Source organism: Thalassophryne amazonica, chromosome 3 (genome assembly GCF_902500255.1).
Source record: "Thalassophryne amazonica chromosome 3, fThaAma1.1, whole genome shotgun sequence".
In the NCBI taxonomy this organism is placed as follows: Eukaryota; Metazoa; Chordata; class Actinopteri; order Batrachoidiformes; family Batrachoididae; genus Thalassophryne; species Thalassophryne amazonica.
In genome coordinates, this window is record NC_047105.1 from 285,191 (window position 1) to 305,747 (window position 20,557).

General features: G+C 41.0%; 1 protein-coding gene across 1 annotated transcript in view; it reads right to left on the reverse strand.

Moving 5' to 3' along the window:
- Nucleotides 1–20,557, reverse strand: part of ddx27 (DEAD (Asp-Glu-Ala-Asp) box polypeptide 27) — a 152,003-nt gene that overhangs the window by 9,081 nt on the left and 122,365 nt on the right. The window contains 2 exon segments of the mRNA XM_034164273.1: nt 15,636–15,707; nt 15,710–15,755. Coding sequence (XP_034020164.1) covers nt 15,636–15,707; nt 15,710–15,755 — 118 coding nt within the window.

Consider the following 20,557-nt stretch of genomic DNA (forward strand, 5'->3'; position numbering starts at 1 on the left):
CACTACCAGATTATAGTAAACCATTTACTCAAACAGTGGATTGTAAAAATAATTTCATGACAAGTGTTTTAGTACAGTCACATGGTACAAAATTACGACCAGTGGCTTACTATTCTTCCAAATTGGATGCAGTAGCAAGTGCATTGCCTCACTGCGTGCGAGCTGTAATTGCAGCCTCTATGGCTGTTCAAAGTAGCAGTAATGTTGTTCTATTCCATCAGCTGACATTGAAAGTTCCACATGCAGTTTCTGCACTCCTGTTGCAGACAAACATGAGCTTTTTGTCCCCAGCAAGACATCTTTCGTGCATGTCCTTGCTATTATCACAACCACACCTTACGGTAGAGCGCTGTACAACATTGAATCCATCCACATTGATACCTTTACCTGAGGATGGTGAGCCGCACAATTGTCTTGATGTAGCAACAGTCTGTATGAAAGCACGCCCAGACCTCCAGGACACACCCATCCCAAACAGTACAATTGTGTATGTGGATGGTTCTTCCAATAAAAATGCTTATGGACAAACACAATCTGGATATGCTGTTGTCACAAATTCAGAAGTATTGGATTCTGCTTCATTGCCATCGTCATTTTCAGCACAAGCAGCTGAATTAGTTGCTTTAACTGCAGCTTGCTATCTGTTTAAAGGTACGGCTGTAACAAGCCAGTACGCTTTCAGCACAGTGCATGTGTTTGCAAAACTGTGGGAAGAGAGTGGAATGGTGACATCATCTGGAAAGCCGGTGACTCATGCCACTCTCCTAACTGCACTACTGAAAGCTGTGAAATCGCCTAAACAAATTGCTATATGCAAATGTGCAGCTCACACCAAAGGCTCTGATATAGTTTCACAAGGAAATGATTTTGCTGACAGAGCTGCGAAGGCGGCAGCAGCAGCAGCTTCTTCTATTTTTGTTGTACAGGAAACCACTCCAGATTTGCACTTAGGTCACATACTGCTTGCTGAGATGCAACAGCAGGCACCTGAGAAAGAAAGGCAGATGTGGTTACACAAAGGAGCTACATTCGCAAATGATTTGTACTTATGACCACAAAAGAAACCCATATTGCCAAAAAATATGTTTAAATGGGCAGCTATTATGAGCCATGGCGTGACGCATGTCTCATCAGGGGTATGATATCACAATTGCAATCTATTTTTTGTCTTTATGGGTTCGATGCATATGCAAAACAGCATTGTAGAGCATGCATGACATGTGCAAAACACAACTCACAAGGCAATTTGAGACCCCAAAGAGGCAAATTTCCAACACCACAATATCCCTTTCAAGTGATTCATATAGATTATATACAGCTGAGTAAACATGAAGGAAAATAATTTTGTTTAGTCATAATTGATGCGTTCTCAAAATGGGTAGAATTGTTCCCCACAAAACATGCAGATGCACTTACAGTGGCTAAAGCATTGTGCAAAGACATCATTCCACGATTTGGAATACCAGAAACAGTCTATTCAGATAATGGAGCGCATTTTGTTAATACAATAGTGCAATACGTAGGAGAAGCGCTACAGATTAATCTCAAAAATCATTGTGCTTATCATCCACAAAGTGCCGGATTAGTGGAAAGGATGAACGGGACAGTAAAAAACAGACTTAGAAAGACAATGGAGGAAACAGGCAGACCATGGACACATTGTGTAGATTTGGTAAAAATGTATATAAACATAACTAGTACCATGGGGTTGACACCGTATGAAACATTGTTTGGCAGAAAATACCGATTGCCATATTATGGGCAAATTTGGGATGTACCTGAGGAAGCCAATTTGGCAGATTACATGAGGAAGATGTTAGAAAGACAACGAGGGAGAGTTTCAAACACTGATGATCCCATTTCTCCACAGGAGGACCCTAAAGTGGTACCTGGAGACTGGGTGTTGATAAGAAGCATCAAGAGAAAACACTGGCATTCACCTAAATGGGAAGGGCCCCATCAAGTACTACTCACAACACCCACAGCCTTGAAAATTGGGGAAAGATGTACATGGATTCATTTAACTCACTGTAAGAAAGTCATTTCTGCAGATACAGACAAACAGTAAGAACAGTAGGATAAGACTAGTAATAGTGTGTGAGCTTGGTGTTAAGATCCAGGTTAGACACGAAAGCTAGCAGAAGACATTAAGAAGCCACTGTTCTGAACATAGGTGTGCTGTAGTGTGCAGAAATGGCGAAAGAAAAAACCCCAAAAAGAACGAGGGTTCCTGGACCCCATGGACAGTCCTTGTTATGCTACTTTTCTTTTTCGGATTGGGCTTATTATTAAAAGCCATAAGCACGGGACATGATAATAAGGATCACATCCGCAGATTGCAGAGACCAAAAAGAAGTAACGAAGACCCCAGTCCGATAACAAATGCCACAGTACATAGGTGTGATAGGAACAATGCGTACCGATTTGGTGTACAAGGCTGCATTCCTAGAAATGCTTCTGTGGTCATCTCTGTACCATATAGTGCTCTTACCCATGGAACATGGGATGGTGACAGAGGGACTAATTACGGAAATAGTTTCTCATGGTATATGACCAATGATCAGCTAGATAAGAGATGGGAAACGTTGGTAGCCGATGAATGGAGTAGATGGACACCAGGATGGGCACAAACCGAGTGGGCTAAGTACCAGAGTCAAATTCTTAAAATGTATCAAACAGATGATAAGCTGTTTATAGTGGTGAATACCACAGAAAAAGGAACCATATTCCCACCTGATATAAAGGGAGACTGTTGGTTGTTCCTCCTTTGGGTATACAAACCAGGAAAAGATCCGTATTTCCATTTTTTCCTCTGTGAAACAGATAGAGTACAGCAACCAATATTGACAGAATTAAGTATGTCAAAGGGGGTGTCCATACAAGCAAAGGGGGTGTCCATACAAGGCACAAAAGACATGAAGGCAGATGACTGGTTCCTAGTAACTACAGGAATTAGTGGACAAAATAACAATTGGCTTTTAATGGCAGAACAAGCAGGACTAGCAGCAAAGAAGGACTGTGTTGTATGTATGGGACCCAGACCTATATTACAGGTAATACCGGCAGCATTACCCAAAGACTGTCTGCTGACTGTAATGACACAGACATACATTGCAGCAAACAACAATTGTTCTAAGTGGGACAAGATCTATCCATTGACCAAATTGACTAAGATTAAACCTTTATTTTCAAGCAACGTTGGGCATGCTAACCATACATGTGTAAACTTGACAGGGACAAGTAAGACCTTGGGTAGCTTAAACCACACTGCCTGGTGTAAGGATGTGGTCCATAGTACTCCCACATTCAAACCTGTCAGTAGGAGTGACGTATGGTGGTGGTGTGGTGATAACAGAATCTTTGACAGACTGCCAAGAAATGTGTCAGGTTATTGTGCATTAATATCATTATTGTTACCAGTTAAAGCCATGCCCATGACACCTGAAGAAGTCATGGCATATACAGCCTCTCTCATTCCTGAAGACTGGCAGAAAGGCATAGTCAGACAGAGTAAAACGAGATTGGAAAGGAGTGGGAGATCCAACATATATTGATGCGATAGGAGTCCCCAGAGGAGTGCCTGACGAGTATAAACTGGCTGATCAGATAGCAGCTGGATTCGAATCCTCCATCTGTTGGTGGTGTTCAATTAATAAGAACGTGGACAGAATAAACTACATCCACTACAATGTACAGAAATTAGGAAATTGGACTGAGGAAGGGTTTAAGGCTGTCCATTCGCAGTTAGAAGCCACGTCCCTTATGGCCTTCCAGAACCGTATTGCTCTGGATATGTTGTTGGCAGAGAAAGGAGGTGTTTGTGCCATGTTCGGAGAACAATGCTGCACATTCATTCCCAACAACACAGCTGCAGATGGCAGCCTCACTCAAGCCATCGACGGGCTGAGGACGTTGAACAGGAAGATGAAAGAGCACAGTGGAGTAAACACCGAAGGCTGGGATTGGTGGCTGGAAGAGATGGGAAAATGGAGGTCTTTGATTTCTTCACTATTAGTGTCTATAGCAGTATTTGCTGCGATTCTAACATTGTGTGGATGTTGTTGTATTCCATGTCTTCGAGGCCTTGTAAATAGAATGATAACCACAGCAATAGGTCCAGGACCAGGTGGGGGACCAGCTTCATATCCACTCCTGGGGCAAAACGACGACGAAGAGGAAGAGGGCTCTCATGACCTGTACCCAGACCAATGGAAGTATGATGACCCAGACACCGATGATGATGACGATGATGACATAACCTCTGGGGTGTAAGCCTGTAGAACATACCATGATGAACCTCTTAGTGAAAATCTCAAAAGAAGTGCTAAGTTAGGTGATGCCTACTATATGTTTAACAAGCGATAACAGGAGGGAAATGTTAAAGATTTTATATATATATATATATTTATCACTGTTAAACATTTGTACCTTTGTCTTTGTTCTGTTATTGTGCTGTTATGCACCTGTCTTAAAAGTAACCCTGAGAATGTACTTGTTATTCAACTTTGTTTTAGCATGCTGGGGTCAGTCTGAACTGGGAGTAAAGAACTGGAGGTTGTTTTGACCGTTGTGAATTTATGGCCTTGTATATGTGATGCTTAGTATAAAGAACAGGACACTCCAGGCAGATGCAGAACAGATGATAAGTGCAACAGACGAACGGGATGTGCTGACCTCCATTGATAAGATTAAAGAAACTGTTTTTCCACGCAGATGCACTTATTGACGTATGTGTTTATGTTACGGGAAGAAACTTGTCTTGCGTTGTTCCCCCCACCCTTAGGACAAGTTTTATGATGTGGTTAGGGCTTCTCCAATAAAAAGAGCAGGAGCGCAGGCCAGACTTTAGTGTAGCTTTGGTGTACAGCCTGACTGCACTCCTCGCGAGATACATTTGACTTTCTGTCTCACTGGTGGTTCTTGACTCTGTTTGTCTTGTTAAAGGTTTTAAGAATGTTTGGAGGAGAAAATACCCAACAATCATGGGAAAACAATCAGATCTATCAGTGGTCCTGCTTTTTGTGTAGGATGCCTGGAAAATTTGGAAAAACTATTTTAATATATGACAGAATCTGGCACATTACAGGCTACCTTAAGATGATGTCATATTAACCTTGCTAATGCTTGTCCTGTCTGTCACACTAGAGTGTTTAACCTTTTTTTTTTTTTTTTTTAAAGTAAACAGGATTTTTAATTGACCTCTCGGTTCCATCAACACTGTCGGAGTAAAACAATTAAGCACATTCAGAGTAACATACAGCGTGGGTCAATAAAATGTTACCACTTTTTGATCGTACACAAGTTTTTAAAATGAGAACTTATTTGAAAATTTTATTTACAGACTTGTAACAGAAGCATCAAATTAGCATTTGATACCAAAGGTTTCCCACTTTGTCTCTTGTTTTCCGCACAGTTCAATAATTGATGACATGTTCAATCCACCTCCTCTTCTGTGGATTACAGCTGAAACACACACACTGAAGTTTGTGATGACTGACACACATCTCAAGAGGGATTCTCCCAATTTCTTTTTCATTTTCAGGAATTGATATTCCTGAAAATGAAAAAGAAACCTGTTATTTTGGAAATTGTATGAATTTAAAAAGTGGTAACATTTTATTGGCCCACCCTGTATAACAATGTTTTAGTTGTTAAAACACATTTGTTATTATTTTAATTATTATGCGTTATCACATTATGTATACATGTTATTGTACACACACACACACACACACACACACACACACACACACACACACACACACACACACACACACACACACACACACACACACACACACACACACACACACACAGAGTTGTGCTCTTAAGTTTCCATACTCTGGCATAATTTTTGATTGTTTTATTTTTTGGCCATTTTTCAGAGAATATGAATGATCATCATCATCATCAATTTTATTTATATAGCGCCAAATCACAACAAACAGTTGCCCCAAGGCACTTTATATTGTAAGGCAAGGCCATACAATAATTATGTAAAACCCCAACGGTCAAAACGACCCCCTGTGAGCAAGCACTTGGTAACAGTGGGAAGGAAAAACTCCCTTTTAACAGGAAGAAACCTCCAGCAGAACCAGGCTCAGGGAGGGGCAGTCTTCTGCTGGGACTGGTTGGGGCTGAGGGAGAGAACCAGGAAAAAGACATGCTGTGGAGGGGAGCAGAGATCAATCACTAATGATTAAATGCAGAGTGGTGCATACAGAGCAAAAAGAGAAAGAAACACTCAGTGCATCATGGGAACCCCCCAGCAGTCTACGTCTATAGCAGCATAACTAAGGGATGGTTCAGGGTCACCTGATCCAGCCCTAACTATAAGCTTTAGCAAAAAGGAAAGTTTTAAGCCTAATCTTAAAAGTAGAGAGGGTGTCTGTCTCCCTGATCTGAATTGGGAGCTGGTTCCACAGGAGAGGAGCCTGAAAGCTGAAGGCTCTGCCTCCCATTCTACTCTTACAAACCCTAGGAACTACAAGTAAGCCTGCAGTCTGAGAGCGAAGCGCTCTATTGGGGTGATATGGTACTACGAGGTCCCTAAGATAAGATGGGACCTGATTATTCAAAACCTTATAAGTAAGAAGAAGAATTTTAAATTCTATTCTAGAATTAACAGGAAGCCAATGAAGAGAGGCCAATATGGGTGAGATATGCTCTCTCCTTCTAGTCCCCGTCAGTACTCTAGCTGCAGCATTTTGAATTAACTGAAGGCTTTTTAGGGAACTTTTAGGACAACCTGATAATAATGAATTACAATAGTCCAGCCTAGAGGGAATAAATGCATGAATTAGTTTTTCAGCATCACTCTGAGACAAGACCTTTCTAATTTTAGAGATATTGCGTAAATGCAAAAAAGCAGTCCTACATATTTGTTTAATATGCGCTTTGAATGACATATCCTGATCAAAAATGACTCCAAGATTTCTCACAGTATTACTAGAGGTCAGGGTAATGCCATCCAGAGTAAGGATCTGGTTAGACACCATGTTTCTAAGATTTGTGGGGCCAAGTACAATAACTTCAGTTTTATCTGAGTTTAAAAGCAGGAAATTAGAGGTCATCCATGTCTTTATGTCTGTAAGACAATCCTGCAGTTTAGCTAATTGGTGTGTCCCCTCTGGCTTCATGGATAGATAAAACTGGGTATCATCTGCGTAACAATGAAAATTTAAGCAATGCCGTCTAATTATACTGCCTAAGGGAAGCATGTATAAAGTGAATAAAACTGGTCCTAGCACAGAACCTTGTGGAACTCCATAATTAACCTTAGTCTGTGAAGAAGATTCCCCATTTACATGAACAAATTGTAATCTATTAGATAAATGATTCAAACCACCGCAGCGCAGTGCCTTTAATACCTATGGCATGCTCTAATCTCTAATAAAATTTTATGGTCAACAGTATCAAAAGCAGCACTGAGGTCTAACAGAACAAGCACAGAGATGAGTCCACTGTCTGAGGCCATAAGAAGATCATTTGTAACCTTCACTAATGCTGTTTCTGTACTATGATGAATTCTAAAACCTGACTAAAACTCTTCAAATAGACCATTCCTCTGCAGATGATCAGTTAGCTGTTTTACAACTACCCTTTCAAGAATTTTTGAGAGAAAAGGAAGGTTGGAGATTGGCCTATAATTAGCTAAGATAGCTGGGTCAAGTGATGGCTTTTTAAGTAACGGTTTAATTACTGCCACCTTAAAAGCCTGTGGTACATAACCAACTAACAAAGATAGATTGATCATATTTAAGATCGAAGCATTAAATAATGGTAAGGCTTCCTTGAGCAGCCTGGTAGGAATGGGGTCTAATAGACATGTTGATGGTTTGGATGAAGTAACTAATGAAATAAACTCAGACAGAACAATCGGAGAGAAAGAGGTCTAACCAAATACCGGCATCACTGAAAGCAGCCAAAGATAACGATACGTCTTTGGGATGGTTATGAGTAATTTTTTTCTCTAATAGTTAAAATTTTATTAGCAAAGAAAGTCATGAAGTCATTACTAGTTAAAGTTAAAGGAATACTCGGCTCAATAGAGCTCTGACTCTTTGTCAGCCTGGCTACAGTGCTGAAAAGAAACCTGGGGTTGTTCTTATTTTCTTCAATTAGTGATGACTAGTAAGATGTCCTAGCTTTACGGAGGGCTTTTTTATAGAGCAACAGACTCTTTTTCCAGGCTAAGTGAAGATCTTCTAAATTAGTGAGACGCCATTTCCTCTCCAACTTACGGGTTATCTGCTTTAAGCTGCGAGTTTGTGAGTTATACCACGGAGTCAGGCACTTCTGAATTAAAGCTCTCTTTTTCAGAGGAGCAGCATCCAAAGTTGTCTTCAATGAGGATGTAAAACTATTGACGAGATACTCTATCTCACTTACAGAGTTTAGGTAGCTACTCTGCACTGTGTTGGTATATGGCATTAGAGAACATAAAGAAGGAATCATATCCTTAAACCTAGTTACAGCACTTTCTGAAAGACTTCTAGTGTAATGAAACTTATTCCCCACTGCTGGGTAGTCCATCAGAGTAAATGTAAATGTTATTAAGAAATGATCAGACAGAAGGGAGTTTCAGGGAATACTGTTAAGTCTTCAATTTCCATACCATAAGTCAGAACAAGATTTGACTTTCTTTGCTAACAAAATTTTAACTATTAGAGAAAAATTACTCATAACCATCCCAAAGACGTATCGTTATCTTGGCTGCTTTCAGTGATGCCGGTATTTGGTTAGACTCTTCTCTCAGATTGTTCTGTCTGAGTTATTTTCATTAGTTACTTCATCCAAACCATCAACATGTTTATTAGACCCCATTCCTACCAGGCTGCTCAAGGAAGCCCTACCATTATTTAATGCTTTGATCTTAAATATGATCAATCTATCTTTGTTAGTTGGCTATGTACCACAGGCTTTTAAGGTGGCAGTAATTAAACCATTACTTAAAAAGCCATCACTTGACCCAGCTATCTTAGCTAATTATAGGCCAATCTCCAACCTTCCTTTTCTCTCAAAGATTCTTGAGAGGGTAGTTGTAAAACAGCTAACTGATCACCTGCAGAGGAATGGTCTATTTGAAGAGTTTCAGTCAGGTTTTAGAATTCATCATAGTACAGAAACAGCATTAGTGAAGGTTACAAATGATCTTCTTATGGCCTCGGACAGTGGACTCATCTCTGTGCTTGTTCTGTTAGACCTCAGTGCTGCTTTTGATACTGTTGACCATAAAATTTTATTACAGAGATTAGAGCATGTCATAGGTATTAAAGGCACTGCGCTGCGGTGGTTTGAATAATATTTGTCTAATAGATTACAATTTGTTCATGTACATGGGGAATCTTCTTCACAGACTAGGGTTAATTATGGAGTTCCACAAGGTTCTGTGCTAGGACCAATTTTATTCACTTTATACATGCTTCCCTTAGGTAGTATTATTAGACGGTATTGCTTAAATTTTCATTGTTACGCAGATGATACCCAGCTTTATCTATCCATGAAGCCAGAGGACACACACCAATTAGCTAAACTGCAGGATTGTCTTACAGACATAAAGACATGGATGACCTCTAATTTCCTGCTTTTAAACTCAGATAAAACTGAAGTTATTGTACTTGGCCCCACAAATCTTAGAAACATGGTGTCTAACCAGATCCTTACTCTGGATGGCATTACCCTGACCTCTAGTAATACTGTGAGAAATCTTGGAGTCATTTTTGATCAGGATATGTCATTCAAAGCGCATATTAAACAAATATGTAGGACTGCTTTTTTGCATTTACGCAATATCTCTAAAATCAGAAAGGCCTTGTCTCAGAGTGATGCTGAAAAACTAATTCATGCATTTATTTCCTCTAGGCTGGACTATTGTAATTCATTATTATCAGGTTGTCCTAAAAGTTCCCTAAAAAGCCTTCAGTTAATTCAAAATGCTGCAGCTAGAGTACTGACAGGGACTAGAAAGAGAGAGCATATCTCACCCATATTGGCCTCTCTTCATTGGCTTCCTTTTAATTCTAGAATAGAATTTAAAATTCTTCTTCTTCTTACTTATAAGGTTTTGAATAATCAGGTCCCATCTTATCTTAGGGACCTCGTAGTACCATATCACCCCAATAGAGCGCTTCACTCTCAGACTGCAGGCTTACTTGTAGTTCCTAGGGTTTGTAGAGTAGAATGGAGGCAGAGCCTTCAGCTTTCAGGCTCCTCTCCTGTGGAACCAGCTCCCAATTCAGATCAGGGAGACAGACACCCTCTCTACTTTTAAGATTAGGCTTAAAACTTTCCTTTTTGCTAAAGCTTATAGTTAGGGCTGGATCGGGTGACCCTGAACCATCCCTTAGTTATGCTGCTATAGACGTAGACTGCTGGGGGGTTCCCATGATGCACTGTTTCTTTCTCTTTTTGCTCTGTATGCACCACTCTGCATTTAATCATTAGTGATCGATCTCTCCTCCCCTCCACAGCATGTCTTTTTCCTGGTTCTCTCCCTCAGCCCCAACCAGTCCCAGCAGAAGACTGCCCCTCCCTGAGCCTGGTTCTGCTGGAGGTTTCTTCCTGTTAAAAGGGAGTTTTTCCTTCCCACTGTAGCCAAGTGCTTGCTCACAGGGGGTCGTTTTGACCGTTGGGGTTTACATAATTATTGTATGGCCTTGCCTTACAATATAAAGCGCCTTGGGGCAACTGTTTGTTGTGATTTGGCGCTATATAAAAAAAAATTGATTGATTGATTGATTGAAGATCTAAGATATGATTAAAGTGGTGGGTGGACTCATTTTAATGTCATGTAGGGAACGTGGACTTTGCTGACTTGGTCTTCGGAGTGAGATTGCATCAGAATTTTGGCTCTCTGTTGGGACTGTTTACACAGAGACTGCTACCTGCTGCTTTGGACTTGAACTAACAGTCTTTTTCAAGACTTTTTTACTTTTAACTTTTTTTACTGTGCTCCAACACCTAAAGAAGACCTCTAACGGTCGAAACATCGCGACGGAGCACTTTTATCAGCTAACTTTCATTAGCGTTGGCAAGCTAACTAGCTTGCTAACGCTTTCGTTTTTATTTTTTTTATTTTTTTTTTATTTTATTTTATTTTAGCACCGTTGTCGTGCGTTCGCTGTTGTCGTGCGTTGCCTGTGCTGCTTCATGGCCTGTTTGGTGCCTTGATTGGGGCACTCCTTCTGCTGAATCACCTCTGGATTATTTGCACATTATTCACTTTGTGTGTTTTTGGGAATCCGCTAGCTTAGCGCAGCTACTAGCTCTTAGCCGGTTTAGCATGGCGGCTTCTCCTGTCTCTCCCGTACTTTTCTGCTCTGGGTGTGAAATGTTTAGTTATTCCTCGGCCTCCTTTAGCAGTAACGGTACTTGTAATAAGTGCAGCTTATTCGTAGCTTTGGAGGCCAGGCTGGGTGAATTGGAGGCTCGGCTCCGCACCGTGGAAAATTCTACAGCTAGCCAGGCCCCTGTAGTCGGTGCGGACCAAGGTAGCTTAGCCGCCGTTAGTTCCCCCCTGGCAGATCCCGTGCAGTCGGGAAAGCAGGCTGACTGGGTGACTGTGAGGAGGAAGCGTAGCCCTAAACAGAAGCCCCGTGTACACCGTCAACCCGTTCACATCTCTAACCGTTTTTCCCCACTCGACGATACACTCGCCGAGGATCAAACTCTGGTTATTGGCGACTCTGTTTTGAGAAATGTGAAGTTAGCGACACCAGCAACCATTGTCAATTGTCTTCCGGGGGCCAGAGCAGGCGACATCGAAGGACATTTGAAATTGCTGGCTAAGGCTAAGCGTAAATTTGGTAAGATTGTAATTCACGTCGGCAGTAATGACACTCGGTTACGCCAATCGGAGGTCACTAAAATTACATTAAAATCGTGTGTGTAACTTTGCAAAAACAATGTCGGACTCTGTTGTTTTCTCTGGGCCCCTCCCCAATCAGACCGGGAGTGACATGTTTAGCCGCATGATCTCCTTGAATTGCTGGCTGTCTGAGTGGTGTCCAAAAAATGAGGTGGGCTTCATTGATAATTGGCAAAGCTTCTGGGGAAAACCTGGTCTTGTTAGGAGAGACAGCATCCATCCCACTTTAGAGGGAGCAGCTCTCATTTCTAGAAATCTGGCCAATTTTTTTGGATCCTCCAAACTGTGACTGTCTAGCGTTGGGACCAGGAAGCAGAGTTGTAGTCTTACACACCTCTCTGCAGCTTCTCTCCCCCTGCCATCCCCTCATTACCCCATCCCCGTAGAGACGGTGCCTACTCCCAGACCACCAATAACCAGCAAAAATCTATTTAAGCATAAAAATTAAAAAAAGAAAAAATAATATAGCACCTTCAACTGCACCACAGACTAAACAGTTAAATGTGGTCTATTAAACATTAGGTCTCTCTCTTCTAAGTCCCTGTTGGTAAATGATATAATAATTGATCAACGTATTGATTTATTCTGCCTAACAGAAACCTGGTTACAGCAGGATGAATATGTTAGTTTAAATGAGTCAACACCCCCGAGTCACACCAACTGTCAGAATGCTCGTAGCACGGGCCGAGGAGGAGGATTAGCAGCAATCTTCCATTCCAGCTTATTAATTAATCAAAAACCTAGACAGAGCTTTAATTCATTTGAAAGCTTGTCTCTTAGTCTTGTCCATCCAAATTGGAAGTCCCAAAAACCAGTTTTATTTGTTATTATCTATCGTCCACCTGGTCGTTACTGTGAGTTTCTCTGTGAATTTTCAGACCTTTTGTCTGACTTAGTGCTTAGCTCAGATAAGATAATTATAGTGGGCGATTTTAACATCCACACAGATGCTGAGAATGACAGCCTCAACACTGCATTAATCTATTATTAGACTCTATCGGCTTGCTCAAAAAGTAAATGAGTCCACCCACCACTTTAATCATATCTTAGATCTTGTTCTGACTTATGGTATGGAAATAGAAGACTTAACAGTATTCCCTGAAAACTCCCTTCTGTCTGATCATTTTTTAATAACATTTACATTTACCCTGATGGACTACCCCAGCAGTGGGGAATAAGTTTCATTACACTAGAAGTCTTTCAGGAAAGCGCTGTAACTAGGTTTAAGGATATGATTCCTTCTTTATGTTCTCTAATGTCATATACCCAACAGAGCAGAGTAGCTACCTAAACTCTGTAAGGGAGTAGAGTATCTCGTTTTCCCCACTGTGGCCAAGTGCTTGCTCATAGGGGGTCGTTTTGACCGTTGGGGTTTTTCATAATTATTGTATGGCCTTGCCTTACAATATGGAGCGCCTTGGGGCAACTGTTTGTTGTGATTTGGCGCTATATAAGAAAAAAGTTGATTGATTGATTGATTGATTTACATTTTGAGCAAAGCCAATTGAGTCTAATAATAGATTAAATGCAGTGTTGAGGCTGTCATTCTCAGCATCTATGTGGATGTTAAAATCGCCCACTATAATTATCTTATCTGAGCTAAGCACTAAGTCAGACAAAAGTTCTGAAAATTCACAGAGAAACTCACAGTAAGGACCAGGAGGACGATAGATAACAACAAATAAAACTGTTTTTTGGGACTTCCAATTTGGATGGACAAGACTAAGAGTCAAGCTTTCAAATGAATTAAAGCTCTGTCTGGGTTTTTGATTAATTAATAAGCTGGAATGGAAGATTGCTGCTAATCCTCCGCCTCGGCCCGTGCTACGAGCATTCTGGCAGTTAGTGTGACTCGGGGGTGTTGACTCATTTAAACTAACATGAGTTGATAACACAAAACTTTTTTTCCCCACTCATGGTAAATGGTTGCATGAAAACCATTTATTGTAAAACTGTTTCTCTTTTTAAATCATAATGAGATCAGAAATGATCTAAATGACCCTGATCGAAAATTTACATACACAGTTCTTAATTCTGTGTGCTTTGTGGTCATTGTGGACAAGGCTATTTTGTCTGATGGTAAAGCTGCCCAGTCTTGTTGGCAAAAAGCCTCCTGTTCCTGTAAATTTCTGGGCTGTCTCACATGAACTGCATGCTTGAGATCTCCCCAGAGAAGCTCAATGATATTGAGGTCAGGAGTCTGAGATGGCCACTCCAGAACCTTCACTTTATTCTGCTGTAGCCAATGACAGGTCGACTTGGCCTTGTGCTTTGGATTGTTGATAGTTGTCACGTTGAAGTGTCCACGTACGTCCCATCAGCACTCATCAGCTTCCGGGCTGATGAGTGCAAAGCTTAGAGTATTTTCTGATAACATGCTGCATTCATCCTGCCATCAGTTTTGACCAGGTTTCCTGTGCCTTTGTAGCTCACACATACCCAAAACATCAGTGATGCACCTCTGTGCTTCGCAGTAGAAAGGGTGTACCTTTCAACATAGGCCTTGTTGACTCCTCTCCAAAATGCAATGTCTATAATTGTGGCCAAAAAGTTAAACTTCAGTCTCATCAATCCAATGACTTTGTTCTCTGTGGTGTTTGGCATATCGTAAGCATTTGCGTACTAATGGCTTTCTACTGGCAACTTGACCATGCAGCCCACTTTTCTTCAAGTTCCTCCTTATTCTGCATCTTGAAACAGCCTCACCACTGTTTTTTAACAAAGAGTCCTGTATTTCAGCTGAACTATTTGTGAGTTTTTCTTTGCATCCCAACAATTTTTCTGGCAGTTGGGTAAGGTTTTGTTGGTCTATCTGACCATGGTTGGTTCCAACAGAATCCCTCATTTCCATTTCTTATTAGAGTTTGACCAGTGCTGACTGGCATTCTCAGTAACCTTGGATATCTTTTTCATGTCCCTTTCCTGTTTTATACAGTTTAGTTACCTTTACTTTGACAATTCTTGTTTTCCCTATGACTCAGAACGTCAGTGCCGCACTGGATGAAAAATGCAAGGGTCTGTCAGGAGCCCAGAAACTCTTTTATACACACAACTGATTACCAAGCAGATTCACAGGTGAGGAGGTTACCTTTAGCAGCTATTCAAAACCGTTTGTGTTAACTTGTGTGCATGTTATCAGGGCCAAAATCACCAGGTTATGTAAACCTTTGATCAGGGTCATTTGGGTAGCTTCTGTTGTCATTATGATTTAAAAAGAGTAAGCACGGTTGTTTACAATAAATGGGTTTCATACAACCACTAACCATGAATGAAAAAAAAAAAAATTTTTTTGTTATCATTCATATTCTCTGAAAAAATCTGCCGGGTATGTAAACGTGTGAGCACAACTTCTATGTGTGGTGTGCTTGCCTCGAGAGCAGAAGCTTACCAGTTCAAAACCCACCCTGCTCATTCTTCATGTAATGTTGAGTTGATCCGTAGGGTATCTGGTGTAAAAATTGTGCCAAATTAACATGCATATTACACCAGGGAACCTTCCACACGGGAAAGAAGTGCACTAACGCTTCACCACCAGCCCTGTTTTCTCCACTGCTTTAACATTAAAATGTGTTTATTGTGAAACCCAAAGCAGCTCGGTTTGGAGACACAAAGTTGACCAAAAAAAAAAAAAGAAGCAAAAAAACAGGAGATCCCAACAGCTGGTGGCACAAGGACTTGGAAATGGGAAAATATGCCATTTACCTGTAACTGTACACAGTTTTATGTTTAGGGGTGTGTGTGGGTCAGGACAAGTTCCTGGTCTGACCTTGGGGTAGCACTTCCTCCTCAGTCATGACTCGGGCTCTCTTTGGTCGTCTAACTCTCTTAGCTGCCCTTCAGCGAACATCTGAGCCTTCAGGATCTCAAACTGAGCCCTTTCCTCCACCTGAGCCGGAGACAGGAAAGAAAATTAAGCCAGAGACAGACCTGGAAGGACACCAGAGACCAGTAAAGGGACCAGAGTCCGAGAAACACAAAACATCCACTTTAAGTCCTTGTGGACACAAGTCTAACCTTCTGCTGTAAGTGATGCTTCTCCTGATCATGACAAGATCAAATGGTAATGGACTGCATTTACATAGCGCTTTTCCATCGCCATCAAGATGCTCAAAGCACTTTACAATTATGCCTCACATCACCCGATGTCAGGGTGCTGCCATACAAGGCGCTCACTACACACCGGAGCAATAGGAGATTAAGGCCTTGCCCAAGGGCCCTGAGGATTTACAGTCAGCGGGGATTTGAACCCATGATCTTCTGGATCAAGCCAAACACCTTAACCACTAGACCACTCACCTCCCTAGATCAGATGCACAAATGCTGCAGCAGTTATCCGATGCTGAGTCCAAACAGGAACTGTCAAATGCAGGTGACTGCAAATGAAACATTTATTTTCAAAAACAGATTTTGTTCTAAGAACAAAGATCAACTATAGCCTTGAATCTGTGGACAGACAAAATTCGTCTGGTCTGGACTGTATGTGAACCATTTGGATGGAGGTAAAGTGGACATGGACCATTTGGACAGGGACACAGCAACTATTCTGTTTTCACAGCTTCGTAATGCACGCGCACACACAATGCACTGTTCAGACATAATTCACCAAGTCAGATCACCACCTGTGGTTGCAATGTGTGTCAGGCTTTATATGTTAAAGCTCCTTCACATGTTCCACTGCTTGCGGTTACACTGAGTTCCCTGATTTACACGTCAATAAGCCAAGATGTACACAACTGCCTTCCCAGCAGAACCGCCGCTAAAGCCGTCTCGATAACATGTATTTAAACTCTGACCACTCACTGCATTGTGCAAAGGTCTGCCCCTGTGTGTGTGTGTGTGTGTGTCACCAGCTGGCCCAGGCCTTTGATGTTTTGATCCACCTTTAAAGAAGTAATATTTATTTTATTCAGTATGTGCTGTGCCACGTGATTTGGGATCCTGCATCATGTGCAATGCATTTTTCACTTCATTTAACCTTTAACTAGATCAGAAAACCTACTGAGATTAAGACCTCTTTCGCAGGGGGGATCAGGCCAAGAAGGCAACAGCACACACCAACAGGCAAAGCAATAACAGAACAATAAAAACAACACATCTGCCATAAAATACAAACACAAACAGCTAACCAATGGACACAATAATTATTTTAAATAACAATACAAGCTCCAGCACAATAAAGCTCATGGTCTAAGACAGGGTTAGGGTTAGGGGTTAGGATTAGGGTTTAAGACATACGCATTGTCCAAAAGATTTGCGTTGTCTGTTCTCTAATATCGATCAGAAAGCTGTCAGTGAAACCAGCCCGGGCAGTTTCAATTCCATTTGGAGGACATTCCAAGAAAAGGGGGAGGAAAAACTAAAAGCTTTCTTTCCATTTTCCGTTCAAACACGAGGAACAGAAAAAAAAAACAAATTGTCATTCAAGTGTAAGCAGCATAGCAACTTACAGTTCTCCACAGAAAAGTGGACAGAAAGGTAGGAACCAGCCCAACAAGTGCCTTATATACCAAAGTCATCCAGTGTGTGTGTGTGTGTCGCCTTGCTTCCAAGAGGACATGCCAGCCCTGGCATAAAGTTCACAGTGATGGGTAAGGCGGCTACTACCAGTGAGAAATCTGGCAGCACAATGATACACTGGAGACAAGGACTGCAAACACGTGCGGGAAGCACATACATACATCACCATAGTTAATGCAATGAATAACAAAGACACAAAACATAAAATAGCACATTGCAGGACTATGTTATGTTTTGTTCTTGTGCCTAATTTGTTTATTGGTGTCTTGTATAGTTGGACTTGTATACCTACAGAACTACAAATATGGTGTACCTAGAGAACTACAACCCCTGGCAATAATGATGGAATCACCGGCCTCGGAGGATGTTCATTCAGTTGTTTAATTTTGTAGAAAAAAAGCAGATCACAGACATGACACAAAACTAAAGTCATTTCAAATGGCAACTTCCTGGCTTTAAGAAACACTATAAGAAATCAGGAAAAATAATTGTGGCAGTCAGTAACGGTTACTTTTTTAGACCAAGCAGAGGGGAAAAAAATATGGAATCACTCAATTCTGATGAATAAATGATGGAATCATGAAAAACAAAAGAACGCTCCAACACATCACTAGTATTTTGTTGCACCACCTCTGGCTTTTATAACAGCTTGCAGTCTCTGAGGCATGGACTTAATGAGTGACAAACAGTACTCTTCATCAATCTGGCTCCAACTTTCTCTGATTGCTGTTGCCAGATCAGCTTTGCAGGTTGGAGCCTTGTCATGGACCATTTTCTTCAACTTCCACCAAAGATTTTCAATTGGATTAAGATCCGGACTATTTGCAGGCCATGACATTGACCCTATGTGTCTTTTTGCAAGGAATGTTTTCACAGTTTTTGCTCTATGGCAAGATGCATTATCATCTTGAAAAATGATTTCATCATCCCCAAACATCCTTTCAATTGATGGGATAAGAAAAGTGTCCAAAATATCAACGTAAACTTGTGCATTTATTGATGATGTAATGACAGCCATCTCCCCAGTGCCTTTACCTGACATGCAGCCCCATATCATCAATGACTGTGGAAATTTACATGTTCTCTTCAGGCAGTCATTTTATAAATCTCACTGGAACGGCACCAAACAAAAGTTCCAGCATCATCACCTTGCACAATGCAGATTCCAGATTCATCACTGAATATGACTTTCATCCAGTCATCCACAGTCCACGATTGCTTTTCCTTAGCCTATTGTAACCTTGTTTTTTTTTCTGTTTAGGTGTTAATGATGGCTTTCGTTTAGCTTTTCTGTATGTAAATCCCATTTCCTTTAGGCGGTTTCTTAGAGTTCGGTCACAGACGTTGACTCCAGTTTCCTCCCATTTGTTCCTCATTCGTTTTGTTGTGCATTTTCGATTTTTGAGACATATTGCTTTAACTTTTCTGTCTTGACGCTTTGATGTCTTCCTTGGTCTACCAGTATGTTTGCCTTTAACAACCTTCCCATGTTGTTTGTATTTGGTCCAGAGTTTAGACACAGCTGACTGTGAACAACCAACATCTTTTGCAACATTGCGTGATAATTTACCCTCTTTTAAGAGTTTGATAATCCTCTCCTTTGTTTCAATTGACATCTCTCGTGTTGGAGCCATGATTCATGTCACTCCTTTTTAGATGCAGACTAACGAGCAGATCTGATTTGATGCAGGTGTTAGTTTTGGGGATGAAAATTTACAGGGTGATTCCATAATTTATTCCTCAGAATTGAGTGAGTCCATATTTTTTTTCCCTCTGCTTGGTCTAAAAAAGTAACCGTTACTGACTGCCACAATTATTTTTCCTGATTTCTTATAGTGTTTCTTAAAGCAAGAAAGCTGCCATTTGAAATGACTTTAGTTTTGTGTCATGTCTGTGATCTGCTTTTTTTCTACAAAATTAAACAACTGAATGAACATCCTCCGAGGCCGGTGATTCCATAATTATTGCCAGGGGTTGTACAATTTCAAACTAGACACTGGTGACCTCATACAGGTGTAACCTCTGTAGATGATTACACTGATTGGCTTCTAAGTTATGTAAGACAAACTGGCTTTTTTTGATGTGCTATGCCCCGATGAAGGTCTCTGGACCAAAAGCTTGGTCCAGAGACCCTAACCCTAACCCTTACTTCTTCAACCTTATGTACCGTGTTGGTCTCTCAGGTCAGATGACCAGCTGCTCCTGTAAGTACCGAGATCCAGAAGGAAGCTCAGAGAGGACAGGACCTTCTCTATTGCTGCTCCTAAATTATGGAACAGGTTGCCCTTGTCTGTGAGAGAGGCGCCTTCACTGCCCATTTTTAAAGTTAGTTTAAAAACCTATTTTCTCTCCTTGGCTTTTGGCCCCAGTGAGACTTAGTTTTTATTTATTTATTTAGACATTAAGTTATTAAACGATTTAGTTATTAAACTGTACTTCTTATTCATTTATTTAAATGTATTTTAATGATGTTTTAGTGTACATCACTTTGTGTTGGCAGTGGCTGTGTTGAAGTGCTTTATGAATAAAGCTGTTATGGTAAATCCCATCTGGTGAGGGGGTTTCTCACGTGCAACACCAAAAATGTGATTTATATACTAAAGTACCACTGTGACAAGGTATATGTAGGAAAAAACTACACTCTGTTTAAAACAAAGGATCAGTGAACATCAAAGTCTGAACTGTTTCTGGATGTATCCCCTTTAGACTTCTTTGAGGAACTGCACTATATGATGACTTGCTGTCTGATGTTTGTACAACTTCTCTGCCTTCTTTGATCGGGTTATGATTTTAATTTGGTGTCTATTTATTGCATTGCACATTGGGGGAGTACACTGTGTTTTGTTCTTGTGCCTAATTTGTTTACTGACTTACCTCAGCCCCAACCAGTCCCAGCAGAAGACTGCCCCTCCCTGAGCCTGGTTCTGCTGGAGGTTTCTTCCTGTTAAAAGGGAGTTTTTCCTTCCCACTGTAGCCAAGTGCTTGCTCACAGGGGGTCGTTTTGACCGTTGGGGTTTTACATCATTATTGTATGGCCTTGCCTTACAATATAAAGCGCCTTGGGGCAACTGTTTGTTGTGATTTGGCGCTATATAAAAAAAAAATTGATTGATTGATTGACTGTCTTGTATAAATGGACTTGTGTACCGAGAGAACTACAAATATGGTGTA